The sequence below is a fragment of the Ictalurus furcatus genome, chromosome 15 (genome assembly GCF_023375685.1).
Source record: "Ictalurus furcatus strain D&B chromosome 15, Billie_1.0, whole genome shotgun sequence".
Classification (NCBI taxonomy): domain Eukaryota; kingdom Metazoa; phylum Chordata; class Actinopteri; order Siluriformes; family Ictaluridae; genus Ictalurus; species Ictalurus furcatus.
Window position 1 is genome coordinate 5,064,857 of NC_071269.1, and position 12,425 is coordinate 5,077,281.

The window sequence follows — 12,425 nt, forward strand, 5'->3', positions numbered from 1 at the left end:
CGGTTAGTTAGCAATAAAGGCTAACGCGGCGTCCTAAAAAAAAAACAAAAAACGTCTAGCGTGCATTTGACGCACGTGAGTCGTTGCCAAGGAGCCATTACTGTGTTGGCAACGTGAATGACGCCTCCGAAAATGTCCGCGTGCGAAATTTTAGTACTCCGCGACAGAATAAAGCTTAAGGTAAAGTTACAGTCTTTATCTATATACTTTCTATATGTTTATTATTTATAGTAAAGCTGAACGCCATTAAATAATCCCTCCTGTTAAAGTCGACTATATATATATTTAATGTATACAGTTGTGCCAAAAAGTTTGCACACCCCTTGCACAATCGGTTAAATCTTAATACTGTTTACAAAATAAGAGGATCATAAAAATCCCATGTTGTTGTTTTTTAAAAATTTAGTCCTGCCCAGAATAAGCTATTTCACATGTTTACATATAGTCCACATGACAAGATAATAGATGAATTAATACGAATTACCCTGTTCAAAAGTTTACACACGCTTGATTATTAATACTGTGTGTCGTTACCTGGAGGATCGACGACTGTGTTTATGTTTTGTGAGAGTTGTTCATGAGTCTCTTGTTCGTCCTGAGCAGTTAAACTGCCCACTGTTCTTCAGAAAAATCCTCCAGGTCCTGCACATTCTTCGCTTTTCCAGTATCTTCTGCATATTTGAGCCCTTTCTTTTTAAGTGCAGCTATATGATGTTGAGATCCGTCTTTTCACACTGAGGACAACTGAGCGACTCGTACACAGCTATTACATAAGGTGCAAACATTCACTGATGCTCCAGAAGACAACACGATACATTAAGAGTCAGGGGGGTGTAAACTTTTGAACAGGATGATCAGTGTAAATTGTTATTTTACATGCCCCTGGCTCTTAATGTATCGTGTTACCTTCTTGAGCATCAGTGAATGCTTGCACCTTATGTAAAAGTTGCGCTAAAAAAATGTGTTTATTGTAAAATATAATCGTGGTACAAGAGAAATAAAACGCGTCAAGATGTGCTGGTATTGGAAAATAATCATCTTTGGGGTGGTGACCGTAACGCCGCTTCGTTTCAGACCCAAACACCAACCACGTCGTTGATTATTTTCATCTAACTGCACACCCACAAGTGTTTATTCCTTACCGATAGTGTGCATCTCCAGCACTTAGAGCTGTACAACTCAAAAAGAGTGTTTTTTTTTTTTTTAAACAAGCATTTTGAAGTGCTGTTTCCCTAATTTCTCCATCTGGGGATTAATAAAGTATTATCTTATCATTTTCTAGAAGGAAACATGCATGTGATCAGACCAAAATCCGCCAAAGGACGCACCAGACCCAAAGCGACCGAGGCCCGTACCGCAGATGACGAGCTACTACATGAGAATTGTCCGTTTCCCCCATACCCTCCTTCTCATCCTCCACCCACGCCAAGCCACAGATTGAACTCATCTCCATCCCCACGCGCTTTCTTTAGGCACAATAATCCGAGTTCAGCGGTCGAGAACACCCTCGACATCTCACTGCTGTCGCTAAACAAATACAAAGTCCTCCCGTCTATTGAGAAAAGATCAGAAGAGGCGGCGTCCAGCGCTGACAGGGAGGAAAAGTCCTCAAGGTCTAGGCTCCATACCCGTCACTTCTTCAGGAGTGATCAGGAGACGGAGAGGGCGTCTGGCGGGACTGTCAGGACGACATCTCGGTGCCAGGAGAGCGAGACAGGGGTTCTGCTCGCTGTCCGGACTCCGTGCGGTCAGAGGCTGATGTGCCAGTTCCGACCCACAGACACACTCCGGGATGTCGTTTCTACAGCGGAGGAGAAATCCGGGAAACGGTACAAACACGTTCTGATCGAGACCATGGAGGTTCCTCGGAGGAGCTTCTCCAATCTGAACATGACTCTGTCTCAGTGTGGCGTCGTTAATAAATCCGTCTTATGCATCAGCTTCAAAGACGCTCCTTAACGTTTCAAAATGGTTCCTATAAACAATTTGTCTTTAATAATAAATAGTGGAGAATATTGGTTTAATGCACATTTGCTTGCACTACATCACACCATCTGCTTACAACGTGTCAAAGTTTTTCAACATTTTTTATAACAGGGTCACTCCTGGATTTCAGTTATTTATTAAAACAGTTAAAAATGTTTGGTTTTTTTACATTGCGAAAGAGGAACATGCTTCAGCGGGACGTCCCGAGAACGATCCGTCACCGAGATAATCATTTCAGTAACACCACGGCGCTGTTGAATTCTCAAATCTCCTACAACAGCAGCTGTGACCGTCGTGCCGGCTGTCAATCAAATCACCGTCGTGTATGAACATGCTCATTCTGATATCCTGTCACAGGAACTTGTGTAGTGGACACTCACTTGGGGGCATAAATGGATTAATGTCACGAGCAAACGTTGATATTTGTTTAACGTTTACGGAAGGAGTCTCCAGTGTCAGTGCTTTATAAAAGTAAGAGGTAAAGATGTTTTCTTTATGTTTTTCAAACACGGGAGAACCTTGTGGATAGGTGGCTTTTCATTTCTTGATTCACAGATGTTCCACCACATTAAATGTAACTATAAGTTGATGTTTTTTTGTTTTTAAATAAATAAAAAACCCCATTGTAACTGGTGGCAAATTTCTGTAGTATAAGTATTCTGTTCTGTTATAATAATAAATAAAATAATGAACTTTAGGGTGGTAAAAGAAATTCTGCTTCGCACCACCCTGACATTGTTGATTTTCCTGTAACAGTGTTTTATTATTCTTATTATTTTAAAATGTTAATGACATGATAAAATGGCCAATTCATGTAGAACCAGTGAGGGTAGTAATAACATCAACTCCATGTATGGTATATATAAACACTAAATACACGCAAATTAGGAAGTAAATAAAATACTACGAGAGTAGTTCCAGTAGGCAGGATTTTTTTTTTTTATTCAACAAATCAGTAAACAACTCTAAACAGCTGAATCCTGCAGAACAGGAAAAACAAACAAACAAACAAAAAAACAAAGCGAGTGCCGCAAATAAAATCGTACGGCACGTCTGTAACCGAGTTCGCTCGAACGCAAACACAGCGTTCACAAACCAAACCAAAGTGCATACTTCTTCAAGTAACAAAGCAAAAAATATTAAATCAGCCGTTCCGTCATCTTAAAGAAATCACACAAACGGAACCATCTCTAATCATCCAGGAATACGTCGGTAAACACACGAACAAAAAACCTATCATAATGATATGATCTTAGATCCAAAAATGAAACTGTTTTTATTTTTTATTTTACTCCTCACGTCATCGCAAGGGATAAACGTCTCACCGGAACAGATGGGTGGTAACAGTCTTTCACTTAAAGGAGTGCTTTAAATGACTAGGAATGCCTATATGTATTTTTTAGGAAGGAGGTTTTTTTTGTTTTTTTTTTTACATTCTTCAAATCCTGATCCTCAAAATGAGAGTCAAAGTGCAACATTAGTGTCATATTGATAAGACTAATACTTCCTTTGGTTGGTTTTTGGACCCGTGTGCTTTCCACATCACATCAAAATGCATATAGTCCTTTAGAGACACCGAATGGTGTTCGTTTCACAGTAGAAAACGACAACAGAATACAGCTACGATCGCATGTAATTAGTCTGGCCAAAAAAAAAAAAAAAAAAACCACACACACAAAAAAACCCCTCAGTAATTAATTAGCTTAATGTAGTGAGCAGTGTCACTGACCTGTTAATGAAAACAGAAAGCGCATCAACCGAAACAAAACAACCTCAAAACTTATTAACTATCAGCTAAGGATAAAGTCAAAGGCAAAGGTTCAAGTTTAAAATGTTTTCTTTAAAGGTAAGGCGAGGTAAGTGGAAATGTAAACACGTCCTTAGCTCAGAGTAAACTCAATTCAAGCCGGATGTTATGTTATGTAGTGCAGTTAACTCTTCTTAATCACCTCAATCAGTGTGCAATCTTTTCCATTTCGTCAAGGTCCCCCGTGTCCAGCTTCACGATTTTCTTATCTACAAAAGACAAATAAATTGTTCAAATTCCAAACCGAACTTTTCTGTGGAATTTCAGCAAGAACTAACGGACTTACTGAAGTGTTCCTCGATGGCTCGGAGCACGGCCAGGCTCCGCCTGCTGTCCACCATGTTGATGGCCAGGCCTCGCTTGCCGAAGCGCCCCGTCCTGCCGATCCTGTGCAGGTAGGTCTCGTTGTCTGGGTTGCCATCTTTGTCCAGGGGGAGGTCAAAGTTGATCACCACGGAAACCTGCTCTACGTCGATACCTACTGAGCACAAATCACAAGTTGGGTTTGTATTTACTGTGTAGTGGGTCAGCATCTGAACTCTCATTGTTCTATGCAGTGTTCTGTTTAGAACAGACGAGTGAGCGATGGAGTGATCGACTTGTACCACAGGCGTGGCGGAGTTCTTCAATCTGATTGGTTGGAAGGTGTTCATTAACGTTCTGTAACAGCACCTCGGACAGTAGTTTCCAACCGTAATCCGAGTGACGTCAGTGTGCTCGTTCTCATACGTTATCGTTTCTACGTTAACGGCTAATTCACGAGGACTTACGTAAACGGATTTTAGAAAGCGTTTCTATTTAACTAAGGTTTCTGTATGGAGATGTTTATTTAGCATTTTAATGAAGGAGTCTCCAGTGTCAGCTCTTTGTAACAGTAAGTTTTCTGCCACAGACGATTTTGCGCTTTTATTTCTTAGTCGTTTCAAGGTCAAGAGAAAGAAGAAAGAGATGCAGGTGAGGGAATGACTGTTTCGTGTCACAACATTAACTGGAAATATAAACTGATCAATTGTAGGACATTAAAAAAAAAAAAGTAATTATTGGCGCATTGTTCAACACTTTGGAACAAATTCAGAGTTTAGACTAAACATTTATTAAAACTGATGAAAATCCTTTAATGTGTAAATAAAGTCGCTGTAAATATTTCTCATGATGACATAGCAAACATAGTAAACATGTCCTAGTACTCGCCTCTCGCACACACGTTAGTGGTTATCAGCACTTTCTCTTTGCCTTCTCTGAAGCGCTCAATGATTGCCGCTCTTTGTTCGACGGCCAGTTCTCCGCTCAGCAGCGCCACCTGGTGACCGTCTGCTGCCATCTTTGCTGACAGCCAGGCTGCTGTCCTGCGAGTCTGCAGCAAGGAGACATGACGTGAACAAACATCTTTCCCCTTCGACACATCGAGGTCATGGATTATATGAGCTCATTGGTAGCACTTACATGGCAAAAGATCATGGCTTGTGCGATTGTGATTGCGCCGTAGATGTTACACAGCGCGTTAAACTTGTCCTGTCTGTCTCTGCAGAGCACGTAATACTGCTTGATGGTGTCCAGGGTCTCCTCCTCTCGCTTCAGTCGGATAACGTTGGGATCGGGGACGACGCGCTCGGCAAACTGCCACACTGTGTCCTCGAAAGTTGCAGAGAAGAGCAGCATCTGACAGTCTTCGGGCAGCTTCCTGCGCGACAGAGGAACGGGTCACGTGACTTGGTGAGCATTGATGCGTATTTACTGCTTCCATTTTAAAAAACGTACAAAGCTGTTATTGATTATTTGTGTCACCTGCTGGTCACGTCACTCACCTCTGGATGCGGATGCTCTGGTCTTGGTGACCCTGCATGCCGATCATGACGTCGGCCTCGTCCAGTACGAACACCCGAACCTTCTTGGGGTCGATCACCTTTTTTTTGGTTAACCAGTCAGACATGGTGCCTGGGGTGCCGATCACGATCTGCTCCTGGATTTTACTCCCACCGTCCACTGAGGAACGGCACAGGAAGTTATACACACTCCCGCTAAATTCCATTATTCAAATTAGTCACTGCACAATGGATGGTAGGACGGGGTTCTCTTACTTCTATTGCCTCGAATGGCGTATGCCAATTTCACCTCAGGGTAGAACTTGCCCATCTGCTCCACGACTTTACCTGTCTGTAGGGCGAGCTCATAGGTTGGAGACAGGCACAGACACTGCAGGGGACACAACACGACACCAAAATGTACAATTTACTCATTTACACACGATACATGCAGTGATACCGATTTCCCAGTTTTCGAAAACCGGTCCCATCATCACTCAGGCAACGTCTGAGGGCAGCTCAACATGCTAAGAGGAGAGCACCAAAATGTCCTATTCTGTATACCTAATCTAGAGGTCGACGGATTACCGATCGACAGGTACGTCCTGATAACCGTTTAATTAACCGATTAAGTTTTTAAAACTGAAACACTCAGATTAAAATATTTTTGTAATAACTTTATTACAAAAATAAACAGTACTTACTGTACCATGAACATGTACTGTACTTTTTTAAAAATGAAATAAATAGATAAATATGAATATATATTAACTATTAATAAATATTAAAGTGAACCAAAAAGTAACACTCCAAATAAACAAATAAAAATAGAGACATTCAAAATTAATTAAAAAAAACCCCACTTCAAATAACACAATCAAAAGTAGATGTCAGATGTAGTTTTTATTTCGCCTCTAGAGGCCGCTCTCGTACTGTATAACGACAGCGGACTCTTCTCAGCCGGGAAAACCTATCGGTGTGGATTTTTGCAGATAACCGATAGTTCTAGCAATCGGTTATCGGTGCCGATTAATCGTCAAAACCGATCAATCGGTCGACCTCTAATCTAATCAAAGAGACACTTGTCATTATCTAGTAATCGACAGCGGAAGAGGAATCCAACCAAAGCCGAGCAGATCCAATCGTTATTGAGCTCCCGGCACCAACCGGCTGTTTTACCACCTCGATTCCATGCTTTAACAGATTTGTAACCTGGAAGCAGCGACTAAATTTTAACGACACACTAAACAGCACAAATTGAATGCAAGACCGAGCTTGATTTCCAGAGTACTGGTTCACCTGGATCGGTTAAAACTGTGAGTACGTCCATCAGCTTTACAATAAAATAAGAACGCATTTATAGCATTGTCTGGCTATCATTAGAGATCTAAATGAGTAAGGAATAAAACACTGTTAGAGGAAAATAATAAACAGTGGTTAAACATTGCCATGAAGTGGAGTTACTGTTACCACAGCATGTCCGGGAGTGTTTTATTCCTCTTATACCACAGCTATCTGCTAGTGCGGATGATTTCTGTTTATTCAAAAACAACATGCACATGCCATGTTTCTAGTTAAATCGAGGTAATTATGTAATACATATAGTTACAGTGCAAAGTCATCAAGACTTTCCTAGAAATTATAACATCAGAAGGAGCCAATTATTACGAACCTTGCAGTCCAGTGGAAAATTAAGCGGCACGTTCTGACCAATCGGAATCGAGTATTCAGCAGCGGCGTGAGGATATACACAAACCGCTCCTGCTCACCTGAGTCCACTTGTTCGCCGGGTCGACGTGGCTCAGCATGGCCAGTACAAAGGCGGCGGTTTTCCCCGTCCCGGACTGAGACTGAGCGATCAGGTTCTGAGGTCTGCAACCACACAGCACGCACACACACACACACACACACACACTGGGCAAATAGAGGCTTAGTAGAGCTTAAAATCATTAAGTCCCATATGTTGTTTTCCAAAGATATTATGGCAAAACAATCAACACAGTTCAAAGTCCGAGATTCGAAATATTTCTAACTGGATTTAAAAGATGGTGGGTCTGATCTAAAACCTTTTTGCGTTTAATTAAGTGTACCAGGAAGTCTGTCTCTGTTTCCCCTGTCTGCTCTTCCCATCCTCCAAAGCTGTTCCCTTCTCTCTCTCTCTCTCTCTCGCTCCGTGCTACATAACATTTCTACAATAAAATACTCAAACGCATGCCTCGGGTCAGAGTTAGACTCTGTGCATCATAATGAAACGCCTTTGAGCACAGATCAGTAGCTGGCTCAGACGCGTAGGTAGAAACGGTGCGCTCACGGTTCTGCCAGCATCATCGGCAGTGCGGTCTCCTGGATTTTCGAAGGTCTGTTGAAGCCCATTGCGTAGACTCCCTGCAGCAGCTGAGGTTTTCTGGAAACACAGTGGGTGTGAATTCGTGAGGGACTGGCATCTGACAAGCCAGTTCGATTTCATTACACACGACACACACGGCGAGTACGCCAAAGTTGGAGGACATTTCAAGAGCGAAGAATTATGCAATAATATAATCAATTATTTTCCCAGGCAGTCATACAATCATACAGTCCCACACAAAATCACAGTATGGGTTTGATTTCCAGGAAACTGCGGTCACTGCGAGTATCTTTACTACAGACCTAACCAAATATCAATACGTTACTCCGAATAAACAGGTAATATATTCTAAAAGAAACACAAATACGAGACACATTACTTGTTTTGTTTTTTTTGGTCTATCATCACTCACACTAGATTACGTTAGAAAGTTTGCCAGAAGTGTCCACTGGGTGTCTGACTGAGACCGAGTATAAACTCGGGTGAAGTAGCTGAGGCTGAGGAACTGTAGAAAGTTCAGGAGCTGAATAAAGCTAAGCTCTGTAGATTGCTATATCTGTGTTTCAGTCTGAATACAGATACTGAGACAGTGGCATTGTGTTCCACCGCTAGTCTTTAAGGTGTATTTACTTACAGATGCAGCTCTTCAAATGTCTTGACCGAGTAGAGTGGTGAATTCGGGTCTCTCTGCAGCACCTCCACCTGGTTCGTGTTGTTGACCAGACTGTTCCTGATTAATTTATTAAGAAGAGACTGTGCAGCTCGGTCCTCTAGAACACAAACCCCACAACAGCTGAATCCATTTAAACCACACGAATTTAACTTCATATGAAGTTCCCACAAGATCCCACAAGCCAGGGTGATATGATTTAGATCTTGTGATGAATTACGTCATGGTACACTAATCTCATGGTACACAATCTCATCTATTACACACATACATATATATAAAAAAACACTAAAGAAATTATTAAGCATTACAATCTGGTATTCTATGAAATTATTTCTGTTACATTATATGTTACATATAATCTAAGACTAATAATGAATGGATTTTTTTTTTAAAGGTGTTGTCATTTAACAAAAGAATAATGGTTTATATGGCGTAAGGAGACTTTATTTTATAACGTTTATGGAAGGAGTCTCCAGTGTCAGCACTGTTTCCCATGACGGGAAAATCTTCAGCATAGATGACTTTGTGATTTCTGCTTTTGTTGGTGACATGGCAAGCTGCCTTTTGTAAATTGATATCTTATTAACTGTAAGAGAGGCTGGTGAGGGAACGAATGACTGTTTATAATAATAGGACACGTTCTTCTTTAATTAATAAAGGGTTCCCTTATTGGCGGTTGTGGCTCAGTTGGTAGAGCGGGTTGTTCACTAATCGTAGGGTTGGTGGTTCGATTCTCGGCCCACGTGACTCCACATGCCGAAGTGTCCTTGGGCAAGACACTGAACCCCAAGTTGCTCCCGATGGCAAGCTAGCACCTTGCATGGCAGCTCTGCTACCACTGGTGTGTGAGTGAATGGGTGAATGAGACACAGTGTAAAGCGCTTTGGATAAAAGCGCTATATAAGTGCAGACCATTTACCATTTATTTGAAAATTAACTTTGGGGTTGTAACAGTAACTCTTCCTCACTGAATTTTTCCCCCCGTAACAGCTTTTAAATCTAGGACTACTGGATTTGGCCGTACGTCACTTGAACACTCAAACATTGTGATAATAATAATAATAATAATAATAATAATAATCTTTATTTGAATAGCACCTCTCATACAAAAAAAGCAACTCAAAGTGCTTCACAATAAGGAATTTACACGCACAGAGTGCTACACCTAAAAATTGATCAAATACCATAGTCACAGAAAATTGAGGATAAAACCAAAATATTAATAACAAGATAAGATAAAATCATTCAGAATAAAGTCAGTTAAAAGCTAACTGAAAAAGAAAAGTTTTTAACTTTCTTTTAATGGTATTTAGCGAACTGGCTTCCCTAATATCAATAGATAGGTATATTGTGTATTATGGATTATAAGTCCAGCTCATACGGGATTTCGTAGTGTTTTTTGTGATTGCTGATGACGTCACGTGACGCATCTCATCCGAAACCGGCGGTAATTTCAAAAAATTGCAAGCTCCTCCGAATATTATCGAGTTTGCTTGATTTTACGTTCGTTTCTCATCTGTTCGTTTCACTTCTCTGTCCCGCCGCACAAAATCCTGGAAGGACTGATAAGTGTCATGATATAATATTCCTGCCATACAGCTCACCCATAGCATTCTGAGCCTGAGCAGCCGACCCTGATTATACGGTGCTTACTGCTCTTTATAGAAAAAAATTGTGAAAGTGTGAGAAACTAAATTTTTGGCTACAATTCCGACTTCTCTCCACGCTGCATAGGCCGGAAAATCAATTTGTAATGTTGGGAAACACTTGTCACATGACGGTCACGGTCAGCTATCCATATAAATCTGACTGCAAACAATAAAGCTTTGCAAATACCAGGTGTCTGACTTTAACCACGGGCGAAGAGAAAGCACTCACCTTTTTCTTCTTCATCCAATGTGTCACCATCTGTAGGTTTTTCTGTTTCTGAACATTAAAGAATACACACACACACACAAACTACAGTTCAGATCTACTTTGTCTGACCTTTCATTAAGAACATAAAACTCATCCAAAGTGTGTGTGTGTGTGTTCGCACGCAATAAACAACTACCTTTCAGTTCAGCATTCTGGACGACTCGACTTTCTCTAATCCGCAGCACTTCAAACTGTTCAGAGCAAAATAACACAGGATTAAAAACAGTCTAGAACAGCGGATAGTTACTGCACAGCTAACACTAACATGAAAAATACATTATCTAAGGAATAAAAACATTTGGGTGGGGTTTATCAGGAAAATAATAACAGGAAAGAAAAGTCTAATATACCGTACAGAACATATGTACAGTATAGAATAATACAAGATTGTGATTCACACTGTAATTTAATTTACTAATCTAAATATTTCCTGATGATGAACTGAACATGAGGCTATACGGTTAATTACACTTTAACCGTGATAACAAAAAATACAATTATTCTTGGCTTCCAAAATTAGTAAAAAATGACTAACTTTGACATACATTAAATAACGGACATTAAACACAGAGCTGGGAAATATGACGATATAAAGTAATGATTATGTTTGATTATGAGATATTCATTTACATTTTCTTTTAGAAATTGAACTACAAACTGATTGGAGGCAGATGATTTGATGTTAAATATATAGCAAATAAAATAATCTAAATAATGAATAATTCAAAATAATATTTACAAATATTTTGTGAAAATAATACATGAAGGGTTTTTTTTTTTTTTTGCCTTTTTGGATAAAAATCTCTGAAAAGTTTATTTGTAAAAAATGCATATATATATATATATATATATATATATATATATATATATATATATATATATATATACACACACACATATAAAACTATATCACGATTAAATTTTATTCATTTAAATGAATACAGGCTTGTACTGGGAAGGAAAAGTCTGATTTCTGTTGAAATAATTGAAAGTATAATAGATTTTGTATTTTTAGTATAAAAGTATTTTGTTTGCCTGATTAACCGCGATTAATTACCGTTATTTCATTATACTGATGAATAATTGATTATTTTAGCCAATATTTTGAGGATATTAGAAGAACATTCAAGCTATTTTATATATATAAATGTGATTAAAAACGGATAAATATCCGAAAAATAGAAATATAAACAGGTGTGTCCGCAGCGCACGCGACCCAAACACTGCGGTCTCAGTTAGCTAACCTGTTAGCACGTGCAGCATGATGATGCGGCGAGTCTTCTTAATAAACAAACAAATAAATAAATAACCAACTTCTTACTATTTTGGTTGTTGCTTCTTGTTGATCAACAGACAATGCCCACGAGTCGGTAGCCATTTCCTTCTGCTTGACAATATATATGTATATATTTAATACTGCTTTTATAAATTCAGGCAACTTTTTCCAAAACACGGCTTTGCCGCTATGCTGAGGTCCACTTGTTTCTAACGGTTTTTGTGTCTCTTCTTCAGTTGTCCGGTCTGGTTTCGAAAAAACGAAACTTTAGTTCCTGCTGGTCAAAAACAGCGCCAGTAAATTATAAGCTCATTTTATCTGGAAAATATCATGTAGCTTACAAAGACTGAGGCATTAACGTACATAAATTGCTGCAGTGGTGATGTGTCGTTCGTGAATGAGCCGGCTCTCTTAGCTGAATACCCCTTATAGAACCGAGTCGCATATATGAACCGATTCTTCTCGCATCTGAATCACAATTTAATGTCTGAGCTGTGAATTAATACAAATTAATCAAATTCATTTGTCAGTGTAGGACAAAATAATGAAATAAAAATTCTTAAATAATGTAAAAACATCAAACTCTATTACACACGTGTATTGAGCGTTTTATTTGT

At 39.6% G+C, this 12,425-nt stretch overlaps 2 protein-coding genes across 2 annotated transcripts; one reads left to right on the forward strand and one right to left on the reverse strand.

Moving 5' to 3' along the window:
* Positions 1–31: 31 nt before the first annotated feature.
* ubxn10 (UBX domain protein 10) lies at positions 32–2,739 on the forward strand. Its single transcript, XM_053642883.1, has 2 exons — positions 32–180; positions 1,283–2,739. The coding sequence occupies exon 2, from the start codon at positions 1,291–1,293 to the stop codon at positions 1,957–1,959; it is 669 nt and encodes a 222-aa protein (XP_053498858.1). The 5' UTR covers positions 32–180; positions 1,283–1,290; the 3' UTR covers positions 1,960–2,739.
* A 43-nt stretch (positions 2,740–2,782) lies between these two features.
* Positions 2,783–12,211, reverse strand: ddx19a (DEAD-box helicase 19a). Its single transcript, XM_053642881.1, has 13 exons — positions 12,172–12,211; positions 11,854–12,082; positions 10,669–10,723; positions 10,494–10,541; positions 8,577–8,712; positions 7,907–7,999; positions 7,365–7,467; positions 5,872–5,986; positions 5,599–5,776; positions 5,237–5,474; positions 4,985–5,147; positions 4,080–4,271; positions 2,783–4,002 (listed from the first exon to the last, which is right to left on the reverse strand). Exons 2-13 carry the CDS (start codon positions 11,908–11,910, stop codon positions 3,941–3,943), a joined length of 1,440 nt encoding a protein of 479 aa, XP_053498856.1. The 5' UTR covers positions 11,911–12,082; positions 12,172–12,211; the 3' UTR covers positions 2,783–3,940.
* Positions 12,212–12,425: the final 214 nt, after the last annotated feature.

Coding starts and splice junctions, on each gene's coding strand:
- ubxn10 (XM_053642883.1), top strand. CDS start 1,291: ATGCATGTGATCAGACCAAAATCCGCCAAAGGACGCACCAGACCCAAA.
- ddx19a (XM_053642881.1), bottom strand. CDS start 11,910: ATGGCTACCGACTCGTGGGCATTGTCTGTTGATCAACAAGAAGCAACA. Junction 10,542..10,668: donor CCAGAATGCTGAACTGAAAG/GTAGTTGTTTAT, acceptor TTTAATGTTCAG/AAACAGAAAAACCTACAGAT. Junction 8,713..10,493: donor ATTGGATGAAGAAGAAAAAG/GTGAGTGCTTTC, acceptor TTTGTGTTCTAG/AGGACCGAGCTGCACAGTCT.